The following is a 22919-nucleotide window of genomic DNA, read 5'->3' as shown; positions in this document are numbered from 1 at the left end:
CTCTCAGAGCCACAATAAAGTTTTCCAGGGAAAATGCAGGACCAGCTCGGCAGATCCCACCTGCTCACCTTTTCCAGAGGCAAAGGGTTGGGATCACTCCAGGAACCTGGATCAGCCCATCCCAGGAATTGTGCTTGACCTGCTGTGGCCACCTCCAACTTCCATGGGCTCAATCCCACTGCTCCTCCACCTTCCAGGGACTCAATCCCACTCCAACTTCCATGGGCTCAATCCCACTGCTCCTTCTCCAACTTCCAGGGACCCAATCCCACTATTCTTCCAATTTCCAGGAGCTCAATCCCACTCCAACTTCCATGGACTCAATCCCACTGTTCCTCCAACTTCCATGGACTCAATCCCACTGCTCCTCTTCCCACTCTTCTGCAGGACAAGTGACAACTTTTTCCACATGGAATTGTTTTATTAGGAAAAGATCCATTAACACTAAAAAGATCCAAAAACAATAAAAAAAGAGGAGCAGGACACGCTCCTGGAGGGTCAGGAAATTCAGGAGCAAAGCAAATTCCACATTAAACTTGGCTGGACGCAGAGCAGCCAACGATTCCCGAGCCACACTGGGGGAATCGTTCCTGCCCCTTCCCACAGGGATTCCGGGGCTGGCCATGGATATTCCCAAACACTCAGAGCCTCAAGGAATGTCTGCACAGCAACAGGAGCACCAATCCCTGGGAAATGATCCTGCTTTTCCAAGGGCTGCTGGCATCTCCCTCCTTTCCCAGCCAGTCTGGATTGACCTTTCCGGCCCCAGCCTGGAGTCTCCCACTTTTCCTTGCTCCAAGGAAGTTCCAGCTAACTGGGGGGGGGGATCTGTCCTGCTCCCATCAACCCCCCACAATCCCAGAAAGTTTTCCATGGAAGTTCCTCAGCAGCCAGCCAGGCTCCTTGGATCTGCCTCTCCTCCAGGCACAGCAGGACTGGGGAAGTTTGGGAAGAGGGATGAGCAGTCCCAAGCAGGGAGGGACTGAGGGACGCAGGGTCGGTGCGAGGCAGATCCAGAGCCCATTCCTGATGGATTCTCCTCAGTCGGAGTCGCTTCCCTCCTGCTTTGCTGATCCCACAGCCGACGCCAGCTCCCCCTCCTGCCCTTTCAAGCGCTCTCCTGCCAGGAAAAAAACATGGAGAAGGTGTTCCAGATTGCAAGGCAAGATGTGTTCTGTTACCATCTGTGTGGCAGTTGTCTCTTGTCAAGTGGGCAGTTTGCCTTATCTCTCTCTGAGTGATCACAATCACTCCTCCGTCTGGGGGGACACCTGCTGATAACAGCTACTGAATGTCCCTGCATGGCTGATAAGAACTGCAGCATCCCATTGGGAGATGTGAGCCCAGAGGGAGGAGCCAAGCATTCCTACCCAGATATAATCTGGAGATTCTGGAACACCAGCACGGCTTCTGCACTGGATTCCCCAGAGGAACAGCAGCTGCCTCTTCTCCCACTGGATCTTCAGAGGAAGAATCCATCCTTGTCTACAGGATCCCTGCTCCAGCAGAACCACCCCTGACACTGCAGGAGGGCTGAGCCACAATTCCAATGGGACTGCCGCCAACACCCTGACCCACAGGGTGTCAGGTTGGGTTCTGACTCTGGCAGTGTTGTTCTAGTGCACTGCATTCTTTATTTTATCCTTTTATTTTTTTCCTTTCCCTATTAAAGAACTGTTATTTCCTGCTCCCATATTTTTTGCCTGAGAGCCCTTTAATTTAAAATTTATAGCAATTCAGAGGGGTGTGGAAGGTTTACATTCTCCATTTCAGGGGAGGCTCCTGCCCTCCTTAGCAGACTCCTGTCTTTCCAAACCAAGACAGAAGGGATGGATGGGTTGGATTGGGAGTGACCCAGAGCAGAAACCCAAAACCCTTTCCTTGGCACAATCCAAGTGCTCCTGGAGAATCCTTGGGAAGCTCCTTGGCACCAACAGCTTCCCAGATCCACTTGGGAAGGGATCAAGCCCCACCAATCCCTCCCTGCACGGATCCCAGCATGGATCAGGGAATCCCTCTGGAATGAGCCACCCCATCCCCACGGCTCCGGGACGCACGGATCAGCTCCGCGATGGCTCTCTGGGTCCTCTTCTCCAGCTTTTCCAGCTTCTTGGACACATCCCGCTTCAAATCCCTGGGGGGAGAGCCACAGGGTCAGGACAATTCCATGGCCAGGCAGGGCCCACCTTTCCCAGTGGAAATTCCTTCTGTCTCCCAAGTGCTCCAAAACCAACCCATCCCTCGGTGACCAGCATTCCAAAGAATCGGCAGGAAAAGGGAATTGAGTCTTCCTCCACAGCCAGGAGGGTTTTCCAGTTCCGTGGAATCATGGAATGCTCAGGGCTGGATGGGTACTTAAAAATCAGCTCATTCCAACCTCCCACAGGATTTTCCTGGCATTTTTAACCCGCAGCTCAAGTTTTCCTGGATATTTCCAGCACAACCTCAAGGTGTTGGAACCCCCCCTGCTCAGACTCCAATCCCCTTTTCCCAGGAGCAGCATTCCACAGGCACTCACCAGTCAGGTTTCCTGGGAGCCAAGTTCGCCAAATCCTAGGGAAGGAGAGGAGACAACCAGTGAAAGCCAAAGGCAACATTCCAGCCTGCACAGAGCAGCTCCAGAGTTTCAGCTCCAGATTCCTAGATCTGGATTTTCAGCTCTGGATTTCCCAGATCTGGATTCTGAGATTCAGATTTCCAGCTCCAGTTTCCCAATTGAGATTTCCAGATCTGGATTCCCCAGATCCAGATTGCCAGCTCTGGATTTGCAGCTCTGGATTACCCAATCCAGATTTCCAGCTCTGGCTCCCCAGATCCAGATTCACAGCTGCGGATTCCCAGATCCAGATTTCCCTGATCTAGATTCTGAGATCCAGATTCGCAGATCCAGACTTCCAGCTCTGGATTTCCCAAATCTGGATTCCCAGCTCCAGATTTCCCAATCCAGATTCCCAGACCTGTATTTCCAGATCCAGATTTCCCAGATTTCTGGATTTCCAGCTCTGGATTCCCAGGAATTCCAGCTTTACCTACCACCTCATCGATGATTGGCTCCGGCTTGGCCGCTTCCAGCTGCTCCTTCACCGTGTCCTCCACTAGATGGGGAAACAGGATCAGTGTTGGAAAAGCAGGAATTCCACCAGCGCTCCAGGCTCGGCTCCCAAAAGCTTCCCCAAAACCCCATTCCCACAGCTTTACTTAAAAACACAGTGCCCACACCTGAGTACATCCCTTTGGTATCCAAACCCTCCTGAAAATTATCTGGGAATGATGGAAATCCCACAAGCAGCAACGGCAGCTGGAAGCTGGTTGGGATGGAAGCCTCTTTTCCCAGCATCTGCAGGGATCAGCTGCTCCAAAGGAAATTTTGCTCTCCCTGACTCATTTCCAGGCCTGGGACACTTCTGGGGAGTCAAGCTCCAGCCTAGGCCTTGGGGAAAGCTCTGGAGATATCCGGGATAATGGGAAAACACTCATGGAAAAAGCCACCCATGGAGAGGCTGCAGCACCAGGGAGCACATCCCACTCCAGCACATGGATTTTGTGGAATCAAGGACAATTTCAGTTGGAAAAGCCCTCTTGGATTGAGTCCAAACATTCCCAGCATTGCCAAGGCCAGCACTGCCCATGTCCCCAAGTGCCACATCCACAGGGATTTCAATCCCTCCAGGAATGGGGCTCCACCACTGCGGGACAACTGGTTTTCCCAATACCCAACCTGGTTATTCCCTCTCCTCCTGTCCCTGTTCCCTGGGATGGATCCCAATTCCCCCTGGGCTCCAGCCAGGGAATCGTGCAGCTCCCAGAGCCTCCTTTTCTCCAGGATAACATTTCCAGCTCCCTCAGGAATTCCCCAGCTCCACTCCCTTCCCTGGACACACTCCAGCCTTCCCATGACTTCCCTTTCACATGGAAGTTTTAAGCTCCTACAAAAAATACAAGGAAAGAGCAGTGCCAGAATTCCCAGCCATTCCCAGCCCTCCCTTTTTATTCAGGGCATTTTTCAAGGGATTTATTCCAGAAAACTCCACATTTCAGGATCTGGGGAACTCCTTCACTTCCCCCTCAGGTGATTTATGGAAGTTCCGTGTGAGGAAATTCCAGCCCAACGCCCTCAACTCCTGCCTGAGATTTCCTTCAAGATAAATCCAACAAAAAACAGCCAGAATTTCCGGGAGGCTCCTCCAGGGAGGCTCCTCTGAGGATGAATCCTCGGATTTGGGCCTGGGAGTGTTCCCACCCCTCTTGTGCAATGCTGGGTGTGAGAGTGACAGGATCAGATATTCCAAGCCCTCCATGGACACCTCATCCCAGTGGATCTCCCACCTTGGGAAGGGCACGGAGCTTCCCATGCCCTGGTTTCCCTTCCCACATTCCCTGTTTCTCCCACCTGAGGCAGGTTTGGCTGGGGGCAGCTTCCTCTTCTTCAGCTCCTCATCCTCGGGGTCGTAATTCCGCAGCTTGATCTCCCTGGGAAAAGTGGGAAGAGCAGTGAGGAAAGTCTGGGATGGCCCAGTGGGCACTCAGGAATAGCAGGAATGTTGGAATCAGGGCCAGAGGCAGCTGAAATCATGGAATTATTGAGGTTGGAAAAGCCTCCAAGATCATCAAATCCAGCCAAGGCCACCATGGGTCTGTGTTCCCAAGTGCCACATCCATGGGTTTTAAATCCCACCAGGAATGGGGACTCCCATTCCCCATTCCATAAGGAATAATCCCAGTGTCCAACCTGAGCCTCCCCTGGCACAACCTGAGGCTGTTCCCTCCTGTCCTGTCCCTGTTCCCTGGGAGAAGAACCCAATCCCCACCCGGCTCCGACATTTTGGGTCTAAAAACTGGGATACTCAGGATGGAGACCCCAGGGAAGATCCAAAATAATGGAAAAAATATAACAGGGAAAGACAGGGAGAAAAAAAATTATTATTTAGGATACAAAGTGACTATCCAAGCATTTCTGGAAGTGCTAAAATCAGGGAGCAAATCCCGGTTCTGGAATAAATGGATGGTGGAGCTGAGGGAATGAGGGACCCAAACATCACCTGGAAGTTTTTCCATGTTTCCATCTCCTCCAGGGAAGCTCAGGAGTCAGGACTGAACCACAATCCCACGATATTCCCATCTAATTTAGGCTGTAATTGGACACCCTCATTCCCATGAGTGATTCCTCACTGGAACCAAACCCTGCAAGCCTCAAGAGGAATTCCCAAAGCCACAACCCTGGAAAATCCAGTTTGCAGGAGCTCATCCCAGCTCCAGGACACTCTGGAGGCTGCAGGATCCATGGAAAAGCTCAGCCCACGGGGATAATGAGGGAGGTGAAGCTCATTAACCACCAAGGATGGGATTAATTGGGATTAAGGCTCCAACAGAAGCTGGGAAGGTTGGGAAGCAGAGGACCAGGTTCTTAAGGAAAGCACCAAAACTCCAACCTTGGAAGTCAGCAGAGCACGGGTGGAAAATCCAACCCTTCCCACTGCATCCCATTCCTGCTCCAGCATGGGAATCTCCTGGCCAAGAGTCTGAGCCACTCCGTGGGAGTGCTGGGAACACTGGGATGTGTTCCTGAGGTAAATTATGGAATTCCAGAATGGCAGTGATGCTTGGGACCAGGGCCATGGGTAGGGACACCTTCCATGATTCCAGGGTGCTCCAAGCCCCATCCTTGGACACTTCCAGGGATCCAGGGGCAGCCACAGCTTCTCTAGGAATTCCATCCCAGCCCCTCCCCACCCTCCCCAGCCAGGAACTCCCTCCCAAAAAGGAATTGGGAGGATTTGGGGAGTGCAGCATTCCAGAGGGAAGCAGTGGACACTGCCAGGGGTGGCACAGTCCCTGGTTTGGGTGGGGAATATCCCAAATCCGTGTTTCCCTCAGGCCCAGGGCTCCTGGCTGGGGAAGCAGGAGGGATCCCAGCTTTTTTGGGAGGAGGCCCTTGGCACCGGCACGCCGGGAATGCGCAGAATGCCTGGAGCGTTCCCGATGGAAACCAGGCCCCTCCGAGCTTGGCTTGTGCTTCTCTGCTCCAGCCCCAAGGCTTTCATGGAACAAACAATTCCACAGATTCTTCCAAGCCCCCTGGCTGCCAAAATCCTTGAGGCAGGAGCACCTGGAATGGCTGTGCCATGAAAAGCTGGAACAGGGATTTCTTCCAGTGTCACGGGTCCCTTGCTCCTGGCGTTATTCCCAAAAGTCACTTGGAGCTGCTTCAGGAGCAGCTTCCCCATCCCACTCCCTGAGGATGAGGAAAAATGTATGGAGATCATGGAATCATCCTGGAATGGGCTGGGTGTGATCTGAAGGGTGATCCCATTCCACCCCTGCCATGGCAGGGACACCTCCACTGTCCCAGTGTCCAGCCTGGCCTTGGACATTCCAGGGATCCAGGGGCAGCCACAGCTGCTCTGGGAATCCCATCCCAGCCAGGAATTCCCAATTCCCAATCTCCCACCCATCCCTGCCCTCTGGCACTGGGAGCCATTCCCTGTGTCCTGTCCCTCCATCCTTGTCCCCAGTCCCTCTCCAGCTCTCCTGGAGCCCCTCCAGGCCCTGCCAGGGGCTCTGAGCTCTCCCTGGAGCTTTCCCTTCTCCAAGGGAACATTCCCAGCTCTCCCAGAGCAGAGAGGTTCCAGCCCTGGAGCAGCTCCATGGGATCCCCTGGATTGACTCCAGCAGGTGCTGCCGACGTTCCCGGGTTCCTCACCCAAGGCACCAAAGGAGGAGCAGGCAGAGATCCAGGAGAGCCCTCTCTGAGGAAAAGCTCTTCCCTGGAAAAGCTGCTCCTGCCCGAGCGTGTCCAAGCCTGTCCTGCTCCCAGAGTGGCTCCAGAAGGAAGGAATCCCAAAAACTCCCACCCCTCTCCACACCAAACTTGCCGGGCCGGTTGGTTCTCCAGGACGTGCTCCCTGCTGGAGCAAGGACTGGGAGACATCCAGGTGTTCCAGGAGAGCTGGAGGAGATCCCAAATCCATCAGGATTCCCACAGGGCTTTCCCAAGCACCTGAGCTTTTCCAGGTGGACACTGGGAATTTCAATATCCATGAATCCAGACAAAGCCCACATTCTGTGTGGAGCATGGGATCCTGCTGGAGCTGGGTGATATTCCAAACCATCCCCACCCCAGCCATGCTGGGAACACCAACGCTGGAACGAGGACAAACCTCATCCATGTTCTCCTGCGGCTCCTCCGGGTTGGGATGGATCCAAACCCAACTTCCACCCTTGAGGTTCAACCCAAAGGAGCCCTGGAGGCACCTTGGGAGCACCGAGATGGCCACGGGATAACAGCTGGGATAACTGCTGGAATCCCTGGCATCAGATCCACCATCCCAGCACAAAGATTGGGAGCAGAAAGGTGCTCCAGACGTGCTCCCATTCCCAGAACTCTCCCCCAGCATGGGCAGCTGGAAGTCTGAGCACCCAGAAATCCATGCCCAAAACACCGTGGGGTGGATGAATTCCCAGGAATGTTTTCTGGAAAAGAGCAGAGTGCTGGGAAGAGCCAAGGGCTGGAAGGAGCAGGGGGAACCTCTGGAGGCTCATCCCAATCCCAGGGAAAATCCAGGATCACCCAGAGCTTGAGATCATGGGAAAATCCATGGATCCTTCCCTAGGGATGGATCAGCTCCATCTTGAGGGAAAATCCTCCAGCTCCAGAGGGAGGAAGGCCCAAAACACGGATCAGAACCTCCAGGGATGTTCCCAGCCTGGATCCCGGGGCTCTCAGATTCCAGGGGGATTCAATCCTTGTTTTCCCTTTTCCAGCTTGGAGCAAAATATGGCAATTCCCAGTTTTACCCATTCCCACTCCTTTTCCTGAGCACATTCCCGATGGGAAGGGATCCCTGGGATGCTCCATGTCCGTGTCCAAGCAGGAGCAGATCCCAGGAAGTGTCACCCAAACCCTGCCCGGGTCCCCAGCTCAGCTCCCACCTCCCACATTTAATACTGATTTTTTTTTTTTTTTCCCATTCTTTTCCTTGTCCTAAACCCCTTCCCTGAGATTTCCACGCTCCGGGATGAAGGAAATCAGGTCCTGGATTCTCCTGGCGAGCCCAACCCCCCTCTGGAGCAGAATCCCGAGGGATTTTGAGGCAGGGATTAACAAACAAAAGCGCTCCGGACCTGTCTGGTGACATTCCAGAGGGAGGAATTCCTCAGGGAGATCGGGTTTCCCAAGCCCGCTCCTCCCCCAGAGCAGGAGCTGCAACTTCCCAGGATAACTCCGTGTCCAAGGGCAGGCTCCAGCGTGGATTCACTTTTCCTAAAGCTGGGAATTTGAGCATTATTTTTGTCCCGTCCTTCCCCAAGCTTTTCCTTGGGTTTTTAACTCCGCTTTTCCCACCTCTGACGAGCACAAGGAGCCCAATTCCAAGGCTCGGAGCTGCGGGATGGGAATTCCAGGCTCCAGCAGGTCCCTGATTCCCAAATCCAGCGTTTTACCCCGCGGGAATGGGGCGGAAAGGCCGAAATCCTCCCACACCCTTTTCCTGGGAAAGGTGGAGCAGCGGCTCCGCTTCCTGGTCCGCACAAAAATCCAAAGGATCCGAGTTTTTTCACAGCTCCAGAGAGAATCTGGATCAGGGATCGCAGCTGGAATTCCTGGGAGAAGAGCAGGGCTTGCAGGGCTGGGAATTTGCAGGAAAATGAGGAAAGAAAAAGGGGATGGGGAAGCTGGGGTGGAGCAGGAATAAAGCAGGATGTGGTGAAAAAATGGGAGCACAGGCTGGGAAAAATGTTGGGAAAATCAGAGCTGAGAGGATCTTGTCCTTCCTGCAGCCACTGGAACAGAAAAGTTGGGAATTTTCCATCCCTGGAAGTGCCCAAAGCCGGGTTGGGACAGTGGGAGCTGTCCCTGCCCATGGAATGGGATCATCCTTTGGGTCCTTTCCCACCCAAACCATTCCAGGATTTTTCCTGGCAGCACTGGGATGCCAGGAGCAGGCAGGAGTGGGATCTTCCAGGGATTCCTGGAAAAATGAGCAGAGGGAAAAAATGTGGAGAAGGGGTGGGAGAATTCCAGAATGGATTGCTTGGAAGGGACTCAAGGATGATCCCATTCCATGGGCAAGGACACTTCCACTGTTCCAGGCTGCTCCAACCCGGCCTTGGTCACTTCCAGGGATGGAATTTTATGGGATTTCCCCATATCCCAAGTGGCTGAGAGGGAATTCTCAAAATCCATTCATAACTAAAGGGAAAAGCAGGAAAAAAATCCTTGGGATGGCTCCATGCCCTGGCAGGGACCTCCAGCTCCTTCTCCTGGAGTTTTCCCTCTCCAGCCATCCCTGGGATTAACCAGAGAATCCTCAGGATCCCAGGGATCCAGCAAGGATTCCAAGCCAATCCATCCTGGAATCCCACCCCTGGATGGGCTGGGATGGAGCTGAAGTGAAGCAGCCAGGAGAGAAAATCCTGGAATTCTGCTCCACAAACCATGGGATTATTCCCTGAACCACCACATTCCCTATCCCACAGAATTCCTTCTGCCTGGAAAACCCAGCCCAGCTCCTGCTTTGGAGGAAACAGAGATTCCAGCTGCCAGGATTCCTCACTTCCCAAATCCAGGTGAAATTCCAGCAGATTTTCCCATTTTCCCCAGGCCAGTAGTGCCCAGCAATTCCCTTTTCCATAGGGAGATTCTTGGGAAATCCAAATCCAAGAGGAAATTAAGGGATGGGCTCTTCCAGATCCAATTCCCATGGGAAAAGCAGACATTCCACAAAGAAAAGCAAAACAACATCAAAAGTTGGGAATTACCCAGGCAAAATTTGGGATTCAAACACTCCCATGGAGCAGACTTTGCTTGAGGAGATGGGAAGGGTGGGAAAATAGGGAAATCCATCAGGAAGTGAAGTTTTCCCCCAAAAGAGAAGAATCCCAAAGAATTCCATGAACTTGAGGAGAAAGCCAGGTTGGAATTTCCCCACTCCATATTTTCCTCTCCACCTGCGACTTCCTTGGATTTTCCAGGAAATCATCCTGAGGCAGGGGAAGGATTTTGGCTGAATCTGCCACTGGATGAAGGAAAATCCATGGAAAAACTCCTGGTGCTGCTGAACAGCAGGAATGGAACACTGGGAATGGAACACCAGGAATGCCCTCAGATCCCTCCAGGCAATCCCAGCACCATTCCCAGGAGAAAATCAGCCCAAACCAGGATTTTTCTGGGATTTGGAGGATGATTGCCAGGAAAAAATCTGCCCAAACCAGGATTTTTTGGGGATATTGAGGATAATTCTCAGGAGAAAATCAGCCCAAATCTGGATTTTTGGGGATTTGGAAAATGATTCCAAGGATAAAATCAGCACAAACCAGGATTTTGGGTGGGGGGATTTGGAGGATGATTCCAAGCATAAAATCAGCACAAACCAGGATTTTTTTGGGATTTGGAGGATGATTGCCACAGAAAAAAATCTGCCCAAACCACGATTTTTTTGGGGATATTGAGGATAATTCTCAGGAGAAAATCAGCCCAAATCTGGATTTTTTTGGGACTTGGAGGATGATTCCAAAGATAAAATCAGCACAAACCAGGATTGGGGGGCGGGGGGGAATTTGGAAAATGATTCCTAGGATAAAATCAGCCCAAACCAGGATTTTATTTTCTGGGATTTAGAGGATGATTCCCAGGACAAAATCTGCCCAAACCTGAATTTCTTTGGGATTTGGAGGATGATTCCAAGGATAAAATCAGCCCAAACCTGGATTTTCTTGGAATTTGGAGGATGACTCTCAGGAGAAAATCAGCCCAAATCAGGATTTTCAGGGGGGGAGGGATTTAGAGGATGATTTTTAGTATAAAATCAGCTCAAGCCAGAATGGTTTTGGGGATTTGAAGGATGATTCCCAGCAGAAAAGTAACTGAAATCAGAAATTTTTTGGGATTCGGAGGATAATTCCCAGGCTAAAATCAGCCCAAACCTGGATTTTTTTTTTTTTTTTTTTTTGGGATTTGGAAGATGATTCCCAGGAAAAATCAGCCCAAACCAGGATTTTTTGGGATTTCAAGGACAAATTTCTCATTCCAGCCAGGCCTGGACCCACAGGGCTGGGAAAACCAACCCAGATTCCATCAGCTCCTGATCCGGTGGCAGTGCTGGAATCTGAGAGCTCCTGATCCATTCATTTTTCAGGAGCCTCCCAAGCTCTGGTTTCACCCCCAGAGCCTTTTCTGGCACAAATCCCAAGCACAGAAATTTCCCTCTGCCAAGAAATTTGGCTCCTCCAGCCCCAAATCCGTGTGGGATTTTCTCCACCAGGATTTGCTTTTTCCAAAGAGTCATTCCCAAAAAAAAAAAAAAATTTTTGAAAAGGATTTTCCTCATTTTTTTCCTGGTTCACTTCTCCCACAGAGGAGGTTTTTAGGGATAAATCCATAGGAATAGGCCACATTCCACATTTTCCACCCAAATTTGTGATCCCAAAAAAATTCTTGGTGAGAATCAGCAGGATCTGCCTCAGGTTCCATTTTCCAGGGAAAACAGCCACAGGAATCCATGGAAAAATCCCAATCCCTGCAGGAATGGCTGGGAATTCAGGGAAGCTCCCAACACTCCAGGTTTTCCCTCTTGATCCATGGAATTTTGCCTCCCAGATGAATCCACCCATCCCTCATTCCAAATTAATTGCACAAAATTCCTATGGAAAATCCTATTTAATTGCAGAGATCCAAAGGAAAATCCTCCTGGGAAAAGTGGGAATAAAGAAGGAATTACCTGTGCTTGACTGGCTCCTCTTCCTCATCTTCTCTGGGAATTTTGGGTTCAGGTTCTCCACCCTCCTTGTTCTGCCAAAAAAAAATGGGATAATCCATTTTGGCTTCTCTGGAAAACCAGGAGAGCAAAAAGCCCCAAAATCCTCTGGGATTGGGATATTTTTGGGATATTTTTGGGATAGGAAATTATTTGGGAATGAGTGATGAGAAGCCATAAAAATCTGGGAATTCACAGAGTAGGATTCTTTTTTTCTCTAATTTATTATTTGGAATGGAAAACGTGGAATCCCACAGGGAGCAGCACAACAGAGGAATTCCAGCTCCAGGAAAACGTTGGAGCAAACTCCAGTTTTTCTGGAATAGGGAAAGAGGCTCCATGGGCAGCAGCAGATCCCAGGAAAAGCAGGAATTCCCACTTCCATGCACTATCCAGGCAGGAACAGGGATGGAATGGTGCCCAGGAGGAGCTGGGAATGAGCAGCCATGGAATTCTGGAATCCTGGAAGGAAATGAACATCCCAACTTCCAAAAAAAGCAGGAGTAGCTCTGGATTTCCCAGGAATGGACACAGCAAACACTGCTCTGCTCCACTTATCCTGAATTCTATTTCCATGGAAAATGATTGGGAATGAGGAGATTTTAGCCCCTCTCCATTTTCCCTAAAGGCTTGGATGGGAAGGGATCCTAAAGATGGCCCCATTCCATGGGCAGGGAATTCCCACAGTCCCTGCTGCTCCAAGCTGGACAGGGATGAGCAGCCAGGGAATTCCCTGGGAATTGCCAACATCCCAGCTCTCCCTGCCCTCTGGCACTGGGATCCACTCCCTGGCTCCCATCCCTTATCCCGATGCCTCTCCCAGCAGCAGCTCCAGGATCCTGATATTACCCAGGAGCTCCTCCAGGCCTGGGAATGTTTCCCAAAGTGCTGACTCATTCCCTGGATCCCTCTTCTTCCAAACTCTTCCACAATCCGGGTTAAAAATTACATTCCCAGCAAACAGGGAAGGGAGCCAGGGCTGGAATTGTCCAGGTTCAGCTCCTGCTCTGGGGACAAGGAAAATATTCCCCTTTTTTCTCAAGGGAAAACCGACAATAATCATCCCTAAAATCCCAATTCAATTCTGTTTTCATTCCCTGTTTTAAATCCATTAAAACCTTGGGATGCTCCCAGGAATTCCCTGTTCTATAAATTCCATAAAACTGAGAATTCCCTGCTGGAATTCCATGCTGCAGCTCCAAGCTGGGTAATGTTCAGCCGCCCTTGAATCCGTGGAATTCCAAGTCCCTTCCCACACTTTGAGTCCTTTCCCACTCCTCTCCTCTCCTCGTGTTCCAAAGCTGCATTCCCCTCACTCCTGCTGGAATTTTATCCACAGGGTTCCAAGATAAGGAAATACTTGGCACAAATATTCCCAGGAGCCCTGGCTGCTCCCACTCCTGACAATTCCTGCTTTGCCTGGGTGTTGGAATATTGGATTTCTGCCTTCCCTGGGTGTTGGAATATTGGATATTCAAATATCCTGCCACGAGCTCGACCAAAATTCCCAATTCTGGGTTCTTTCCTTCCTTCCCATTCAATCCAATGCGTTTTAAAGGCTTGGGGATATTCCTAGAAAATCAAGGCAAAGGATTTCCACGGAAGTTGTGGGGGAAAAGGAAAAAAGGGCAGGGAAAGGAAAAAAAAATGGAGAGGGAAAGGAAAAAAAATAGGCAGGGAAAGGGGAAAAAAATGGGCAGGGAAAAACAGAGGGAAACAAAAATGGCAGGGAAAAAAATGGGGAGGAAAAGGAAAAAAGGGCAGGAAAATAGGGGATGGAAAAAGCAGGCGAAACAAAAATGGTGGGGGAAAATCGTGAGAGGAAAAATGGTAATGGTGAGGGGGAAAAGGGCGGGAAAAGAAAAAAGAGAAACAAAAATGGCAGGGGAAAAAATCATGAGGGAAAAAAATAGTGAGGGAAAGGAAAAAAGGGAAGGAAAAAAACAGAGGGAAACAAAAATGGTGGGGGAAAATCGTGAGGGAAAAAATGGTAATGGTGAGGGGGAAAAGGGCAGGAAAAGAAAAAAGAGAGAAACAAAAATGGCAGGGGAAAAAATCATGAGGGAAAAAATCATGAGGGAAAAAATCATGAGGGAAAGGAAAAAAGGGAAGGAAAAAAACAGAGGGAAACAAAAATGGTGGGGGGAAAAAAATCATGAGGGGAAAATGGCGGGGGAAAAGGGCGGGAAGAGAAAAAGAGGAGGGGAAAAAACAGAGGGAAACAAAAATGGCAGGGGGAAAGTCGTGAGGGGAGAAAAATGATGAGGGGAAAAAGGGCAGGAAATGAAAAAACAGAGAGAAACAAAAATGGCAGGGGGAAAAAGCGTGAAAGAAAAAAATTGTGAGGGAAAGGAAAAAAGGGCAGGAAGATAGGGAAGGGAAGAAACAGAGGGAAATAAAAATGATGGGAGAAAAATCATGAGAGAAAAATGGCGGGGGAAAAAGGGTGGGAAAGGAAAAAACAGAGGGAGACAAAAATGGCAGGGGAAAACTTGTGAGGGAAAAAAATGGTGAGGGGAAAAAATGGTGAGGGGAAGGAAAAAAGGGCAGGAAAAGAGGGAAGAGAAAAAACAGAGGGGAACAAAAATGGTGGGGGAAAAAATGGCGAGGGAAAAAGGGCAGAAAAGGAAAAAACAGAGGGAAACAAAAATGGCAGGGAAAAGGGCAGGAAGCAAAAGGGCAGGAAAGAAGCCATCACAGCTCTGGATTTTCCAGGAATGGCAGCAGGGATGGGCACTGCAAACCCTGCTCCTATCCCAGTTTTATTCCTATGGAGCAGGGCACGGGCAGGAGGAAGGAGATTGGGGCACTCCTGAATTCCCAGAGCTGAATTCCCAACACTCCCTGAGCCCACGGGCACAAAGGCTTGGACTGGAAGGGATCCTAAGGGTGATCCCATTCCATGGGCAGGGAATTCCCACTGCCCCAGGGTGCTCCAGCCTGGCCTTGGGCACTGCCAGGGACCCAGGGGCAGCCACAGCTGCTCTGGGAATTCCATCCCAGCCAGGAACTGGGCTTTTCCTGTCACTCCTGGATGGAATTTTGAGTTATTCCCACTGAAAACAATGGGAATGTTCATGGAGAAACCTGGATTGTGTCCTGCCTGTGGAAAAAAATCCAGGTTTTTTGGAATTCCCTCAGGGTTGGAGGCACCACAAATAGGGAATTGCTTCTGTCTGCTCCTTCAGTTTCAGGATCAGATTCCCCCAAGGAAAACTCTCCCAAAATATTTAGGTGAAAAAAAAAAAATAATGGGAGAGGAGAATAAATCAATGGAATAAGGAGATTCCTGTGTGAAAATTCCACCAAAAAAATGGGAAGTTGCTCCTTTGTCTGCACTGCTTGGATTCCTGACAGAATCCAGCAGAGGCTGAGCTGAGGGAAAGCTTTTTGTGGGAATATATTCAAGGATTACCCAGAGAATTTAAGGGAATTTAGGGATTCCTGCTTTGGGATTCCCACTTTTCCTTTCTTTCTGTACAAACTGGGGGATGAGGGACTTTCACCATAATTTAAGGAAAAAATTCCTTACTGGGACAATATTTGGCATTTCCCATTGGGCACATGTCAGATTTCCAGCTTTTCCCCTTTTCCTTTTGCCCTTGCTGTGAAATTCTGTGGGATTTGATGGCTCAAAGTCCCACTCTGAGGGAATTCACAAGAAAATTCCCTGGGAATTCACAAGGAAAATTCCCTGGGAATTCCTCTCCTTTTAAGATCTGTGGGGATGCTGCTGATCTTGCCAAAGGATCCCTCAGCAAAATCCAGGTGGGATCGCTGTGGGAATTCCAGGCTCAGATTCCCTCTCCCACCCCAAAACTCCTCATCCAAGACCCCCACAGCTCCTTCTCCTGCTTTTTCACCCCCAAATCCTTGAAAAGCCGGAGCTTTGCTGTGTTTTTGTGGGAAGGAAGGGTCTCCCATTGCTCCTTCCCTCCTCCCTGCTCCGGAGCATTCCCTGTGCTGCTCCTCGAGCTGGAAGAACTCCTCTGGCTGCATCCCAAGCTTTTGTTCCCGGCTGGATTTGCTCCAGAGCCACATCCCTGCTCCTCCACACCGTCCCAGCAGGAGGAAGGGCTGGCACTGCTCCTTTCCTCAGGCTTTTCCTGCTTTTCCACCGTTTCCCAAAGCCCCGGACAGCCCCACACTTTGGCTCCTTCTCTCCCTGTTTTTCCCTGGATTTATTTCACGCTGGGATTTGTTTTTTTCCCAGAGCAAAGCTCCTCGTGATGCAGTGCCCAAGGCTTGGGGGAAGTGTTGCTGTGGAAACAGAGCCCAGGGAAGTTTTTCCAGCCAGGATAAAACACCCGGAGGGCTCCAAAGGATCCATTCCCGTCCAGGCTTTTTTAGGGAATTGGGAAAGGGCTGGAGCACAGGAAATGTTTCATCCTGGAGGTTCTTCCCAACAATTCCAGCTTGGGAATGCTGGAGATAAGAGGGGAGTTGGATGGGATCCCACAGATTCGGGGTGGGATCCTCAGGGCAGGAAGGGCTCAGAGCAAATCCAGAGGATTCCATGGAGCTGCTCCAAGGTTGGAGCCTCTGCTCTGGGAAAACTGGGAATGTCCAGCCCGGAAAAGAGGAAAAACTCCAGGGAGAGCTCAGAGCCCCTGGCAGGGCCTGAAGGAGCTCCAGGAGAGCTGGAGAGGGGCTGGGGACAAGGATGGAGGGACAGGACACAGGGAATGGCTCCCAGTGCCAGAGGGCAGGGATGGGTGGGAGATTGAGAAGGAATTCCAAGGATTTTTTTCCCCAGTGAAGATCCATTGACCTTGAAACGTTTCCCAGAGATCTGAAGCTCGGGATCATTTGCATTTCTGGAATTAAGGCTGGAAAACAAAGGGATGAGCTGTCAAAGGGAATGGAACCAACAGGGAATAAAGGAAAGGCTTTTCCTGGCTTTTATCCCTTTCAAAGTTCCCAAAAAACCCCAAGAAAAGCTTCCCAAGGACCTTGAGCTGCTCCACAAAAACTGCTGGAACTTTCACCAGCTCAGGATTGTCCTGGGGTGGCTCCTCCTGGAATATCCAGCATTTATTCCCATTAAAAACTGGAATTCCTGATGGGATCACAGCCTCAGCTTTGCTGCCCCATGGATTTCAGGCCTGGAATGTTCTGGGTTCCCTGCCCATGGAACTGGGTGAGCTTTATGGGCCCTTCCCAAAAGAAATCCGGGATTCTCCAGGGTTTAATAAAACAGGAATTTCAACCCAAATATTTCCCACATCAGAATTCCCAAATTTCTCCCTGAGGGCTGGGAATGGCTGAGCTCTCCCAGAATCTTTCAAAGCTTTCCTCTTTATCCCAGCTCTTTTCCAGGAGTTTGGAGCCATCCTCCATCCCTCTGGAATGGCACTGGATCCACCAAGTTGAAAAAATTTCCCACCATTTCTTTATTTCCTGCCATTTTTCCTTTCCCACCCTCAGCTTTCTACCCTTGGAAAACCAGGAATTCTCTCCTAAAACCCAAAGAGCTCCACAGGAGCTGCTTGGAATTCCCAGCCCACAGAACTGGATGAGTTTTCAGGCTCCTCCCCAAAAGAAATCCAGGATTCAGCATTCTCCAAGGTTTAATAAAGCAAGAATTTCAACCCAAACCTTTTCCACGTTACAACACAATTCCCAAATTTCTCCTCTGACAACTGGGAATGGCTGAGCTCTCCCAGAATCTTCCAGCAAGGTGGGAAAAGTTTCCCTCTATATCCCAGCTCCTTTCCAGGAGCTTGGGGCTGTCCATCCCTCTGTAATCACACTGGATTCTCCCAGTTGAAAAAATTTATTTTCCACCATTTTTTCCCACCATTTTTCCTTTCCCACCCTCAGCTTCCCTCCTTGGAAAACCAGGAATTCTCCATTAAAACCCAAAGAGCTGCTTGGAATTCCCTGTCCTAGGAATGGGATGAGCTTTAAGGTCCCTTCCCAAAAGAAATCTGGGATTTTGGGATTCTCCAAGGTTTAATAAAGCAGGAATTTTGACCCAAACCTTTTCCACATCATGACAGAATTCCCAAATTTCTCCCCAAGGGCTGGCAATGGCTGAGCTCTCCCAGAATCTCCCAAAGTTTCCCTCTATATCCCAGCTCTTTTCCAGGAGCTTGGGGCTGTCCATCCCTCTGGAATGGCACTGGATCCACCCAGTTGGAAAAATTTCCCACCATTTTTCCTTTCCCAACCTTTTCTTCCTGCCCTCAGCCCTCCATCCTTGGAAAACCAGGAATTCTCCATTAAAACCCAAAGAGCTGTTTGGAATTCCCTGTCCTAGGAATGGGATGAGCTTTAAGGCTCCTTCCCAAAAGAAATTTGGGATTCTCCAAAGTTTAATACAACAGGAATTTCAACCCAAACCTTTCCCACAATCCAACAGAATTCCCAAATTTCTCCTCTGACAACTGGGAATGGCTGAGCTCTCCCAGAATCTCCCAAAGTTTCCCTCTATATCCCAGCTCCTTTCCAGGAGCTTGGAGCTGTCCATCCCTCTGGAATCACACTGGATTCTCCCAGTTGAAAAAATTTATTTTCCACCATTTTTTCCCACCATTTTTCCTTTCCCACCCTCAGCTTTCCATCCTTGGAAAACCAGGAATTCTCCATTAAAACCCAAAGAGCTGCTTGGAATTCCCTGTCCTAGGAATGGGATGAGCTTTAAGGTCCCTTCCCAAAAGAAATCTGGGATTTTGGGATTCTCCAAAGTTTAATACAACAGGAATTTTGACCCAAACCTTTTCCACATCATGACAGAATTCCCAAATTTCACTCAAAGGGCTGAGAATGGCTGAGCTCTCCCAGAATCTCCCAAAGTTTCCCTCTATATCCCAGCTCTTTTCCAGGAGCTTGGGGCTGTCCATCCCTCTGGAATGGCACTGGATCCACCCAGCTGGAAAAATTTCCCACCATTTTTCCTTTCCCAACCTTTTCTTCCTGCCCTCAGCCCTCCATCCTTGGAAAACCAGGAATTCTCCATTAAAACCCAAAGAGCTGTTTGGAATTCCCTGTCCTAGGAATGGGATGAGCTTTAAGGCTCCTTCCCAAAAGAAATTTGGGATTCTCCAAAGTTTAATACAACAGGAATTTCAACCCAAACCTTTCCCACAATCCAACAGAATTCCCAAATTTCTCCTCTGACAACTGGGAATGGCTGAGCTCTCCCAGAATCTCCCAAAGTTTCCCTCTATATCCCAGCTCCTTTCCAGGAGCTTGGAGCTGTCCATCCCTCTGGAATCACACTGGATTCTCCCAGTTGAAAAAATTTATTTTCCACCATTTTTTCCCACCATTTTTCCTTTCCCACCCTCAGCTTTCCATCCTTGGAAAACCAGGAATTCTCCATTAAAACCCAAAGAGCTGCTTGGAATTCCCTGTCCTAGGAATGGGATGAGCTTTAAGGTCCCTTCCCAAAAGAAATCTGGGATTTTGGGATTCTCCAAAGTTTAATACAACAGGAATTTTGACCCAAACCTTTTCCACATCATGACAGAATTCCCAAATTTCTCCCCAAGGGCTGGCAATGGCTGAGCTCTCCCAGAATCTCCCAAAGTTTCCCTCTATATCTCAGCTCTTTTCCAGGAGCTTGGGGCTGTCCATCCCTCTGGAATGGCACTGGATCCACCCAGTTGGAAAAATTTCCCACCATTTTTCCTTTCCCAACCTTTTCTTCCTGCCCTCAGCCCTCCATCCTTGGAAAACCAGGAATTCTCCATTAAAACCCAAAGAGCTGCTTGGAATTCCCAGCCCACAGAACTGGATGAGCTTTAAGGCTCTTCCCCAAAAAGAAATCCAGTATTCAGGATTCTCCAAGGTTTAATAAAGCAAGAATTTCAATCCAAACCTTTTCTACATTACAACAGAATTCCCAAATTTCTCCCATGAGGCTAGGAATAGCTGAACTCTACCAGAATCTTCCAGCAAGGTGGGAAAAGTTTCCCTCTATATCCCAGCTCCTTTCCAGGAGCTTGGAGCTGTCCATCCCTCTGGAATCATACTGGATCCACCCAGCTGGAAAAATTTCCCACCGTTTTTCCTTTCCCAACCTTTTCTTCCTGCCCTCAGCTTCCCATCCTTGGAAAACCAGGAATTCTCCATTAAAACCCAAAGAGCTGCTTGGAATTCCCTGCCCTAGGAATGGGATGAGCTTTAAGGCTCCTTCCCAAAAGAAATTTGGGATTCTCCAAGGTTTAACAAAACAGGAATTTCAACCCAAACCTTTCCCACAATCCAACAGAATTCCCAAATTTCTCCCCAAGGGCTGGCAATGGCTGAGCTCTCCCAGAATCTCCCAAAGTTTCCCTCTATATCCCAGCTCTTTTCCAGGAGCCTGGGGCTGTCCATCCCTCTGGAATCACACTGGATTCTCCCAGTTGAAAAAATTTATTTTCCACCATTTTTTCCCACCATTTTTCCTTTTCCACCCTCAGCTTCCCATCCTTGGAAAACCAGGAATTCTCCATTAAAACCCAAAGAGCTGCTTGGAATTCCCTGCCCTAGAGGAATGGGATGACCCTGAAGGTCCCTCCCGTGCTGGAAGCAGGAGCAGGCACAGAGAATTCCCACTGGGAATTCTGGCCCAGCACCCCCAGCCCTGGGCTCATCCCAAAGCGTCACCGCTCATTTCCACGGATCCCATCCCAAATTCCACCACAAAGGGCAAACCCAGCTGGCACTGCAGGAGATGAAAGGAGCCTGGGATGGGCTTTGGGATCCCAAGGAGATTTTTTTTTTTAATCCTTTTTTAATGGAGAAGGGGAACTGGGGAAATCTCCGTGTGCATTGCCATGGAGATGGGAATGGCAGCAGGGAAATCCAATCCTGGGGATTTTCTGCTGGGGTTTTTTAGGAATTAACCCTCCCTGGCAGGAATCTGGAGATCCTGGTCAAGGAAAAGAAGGGAAATCATTGGAATGGGGGTTTTCCAAAGAATTTCCTGCACTGATGATGGGAAAAGAGTTCTGGAACGGTGGAATTCCCGAGGTCGGAGAAGCCTTGGGATGGAGTCCAAGCATTCCCAGCAGTGACCCAGGTCCCACATCCACGGGATTGGGAATCCCACCCTGCCCCAGGAGCAGCACCCCAAACACCCCAGAGGGTGCCCATGGAGGGGCTGAGGGCTGCCAAGGGCCAGATCCCCAGTCCCAGCAAATCCCGAAAAATCCGGGATCCACAGGGGGCCCTCAGACACCCCAAAATCCTTCAATCCCTTCCTGCTGCATCCTAAAGAACTCGGGGTCTGTCTGGGATCTTCTGATACCCCCAGCCCCTCTGGGACCCCAAAATCCCCAAATCCCATCCCACCGCATCCCAAAATTCTCAGGATCCACGTGGGACTCTCTGGGACCACAAAATTCTCAAACCCTGTCCCACCCAAAGCATTGGGGATCCCAAAAATGTCAGCATCCTCAAATCCTGTTCCACCCAACTAACAGAGGATCTCAAAAATCCCAAAACACTCAGGATCTACACGGGACTCTCTGGGACCCCAAAACCCTCAAATCCTGTCCCACCCAAAGCACTGGGGATCCCAAATAACTCAGGATCCACAAACTCTGTCCCACCCAAATAACAAAAGATCCCAAAAATCTCAGGATCCACATGGGATCCTCTGACACTCCCCCAGCCCCACTCCAGACCCTCTGAGACCCCAAAAATCCTCAAATCCCATCCCACCACATCCCAAAATTCTCAGGATCCACGTGGGACTCTCTGGGACCCCAAAACCCTCAAATCCTGTCCTATCCAAAGCACTGAGGGTCTCTAATACCCCAAAAACCTCTGGATCCTCAAACCCTGTCCCAACCAAAGCAATGGGGATCCCAAATACCCCAAATCACTCAGGATCCACATGGGATCCTCTGACTCTCCTCCAGCCCCACTCAAGAACTTCTAGGACCCCAAAATCCTCAATTCCTGTCCCACCCAAATAACAGAGAATCCCAAAAAACTCAGCATCTACACGGGACTTTCTGGGACCCCAAAAGCCTCAAACCCTATCCCACCCAAAGTACTGGGGATCCCAAAAATGTCAGGATCCACAAACTCTGTCCCACCCAAATGACAAAAGATCCAAAATATCCCAAATATCTCAGGATCCACCTGGGACCCTCTGACTCTCCCTCAGCCCCACTCAAGAACTTCTGGGACCCCAAAATCCTCACTTCCTGTCCCACCCAAATAACAGAGGATCCCAAAAATCTCAGGATCTACACGGGACTCTCTGGGACCCCAAAACCCTCAAACCCTATCCCATACAAAGCATTGAAGATCCCAAATATCCCAAAAATCTCAGGATCCACGTGGGACCCTCTGACTCTCTCCCAGCCCCATTCCAGACCCTCTGGGACCCCAAAATCCTCAAATCCCATCCCACCACATCCCAAAAATCTCAGGATCCACGTGGGACCCACTGGGACCCCAAAATCCTCAAACCCTGTGCCACCCAAACAACAGAGGATCCCAAAAACCTCAGGATCTATGTGGGACCCTCTGGGACTCCAAAACCCTCAATTCCTGTCCCACCCAAATAACAGAGGATCCCAAAAAACTCAGGATCCTCAAACCCTGCCCCAACCAAAGCGCTGAGGATCCCAAGTATCATAAAAATGTCAGCGTCCTCAAACTCTGTCCCACACAAATAACAGAGGATTCCAAATATCCGTAATAACTCAGGATCCCCAATCCAGACCCTCTGGGACCCCAAAACCCTCAAACCCTGTCCCATCCCAAGCACTGAGGATCCCAAATATCCCAAAACCTCAGCATCCTCCGCCTGTCCCCATCACCCCCAGGCCTCCCCCCAGGCCCCTTCCGCAGCCTCGGCCCCTCCGGGGGCTCCCCCGCCCTCGCAGCGCCCAGCCCGGCCGGACCTGCAGCGTGCGCTGCCTCAGAGCCTTGAGCCGCTCCCGCCGCTTCAGCGCCTCCTGCTCCAGCCGCCCCAGCACGAACCCCTCGGGCTCCTCCGCGCCCTCCATGCCGCCACCGGGCGCCGCCATCTTGTACCCCGCGTCCCGCTGCCGTACAGCGCGCAGCGCGCATGCGCGGCAGGCTGAGCGTGCCGAGTGCCGAGCGTATCGATGAACAATCGATCGGGGGGGTTTGGGGCGGGGGGAGAAGGAACAAAAATTCTCCGTTAAATATTTGGGAACGCTTTAAAAGGGGATTAAAAGGGAAAACGAGGCGAAA

The 22919-nt window shown here is 50.3% G+C and overlaps 1 protein-coding gene across 1 annotated transcript; it reads right to left on the bottom strand.

Annotated features, from left to right (window-relative positions):
* Window positions 1–415: 415 nt before the first annotated feature.
* On the bottom strand, window positions 416–22735 carry CCDC12 (coiled-coil domain containing 12). The gene is made up of 7 exons (XM_059479110.1): window positions 22604–22735; window positions 11715–11785; window positions 4391–4470; window positions 3034–3095; window positions 2519–2553; window positions 2058–2134; window positions 416–1120 (listed from the first exon to the last, which is right to left on the bottom strand). Exons 1-7 carry the CDS (start codon window positions 22727–22729, stop codon window positions 1041–1043), a joined length of 531 nt encoding a protein of 176 aa, XP_059335093.1. The 5' UTR covers window positions 22730–22735; the 3' UTR covers window positions 416–1040.
* Between the last annotated feature and the right edge of the window lie 184 nt (window positions 22736–22919).

The sequence above is a fragment of the Ammospiza nelsoni genome, chromosome 1 (genome assembly GCF_027579445.1).
Source record: "Ammospiza nelsoni isolate bAmmNel1 chromosome 1, bAmmNel1.pri, whole genome shotgun sequence".
Lineage (NCBI taxonomy): Eukaryota > Metazoa > Chordata > Aves > Passeriformes > Passerellidae > Ammospiza > Ammospiza nelsoni.
This window is presented reverse-complemented; position numbering and strand designations above follow the sequence as displayed.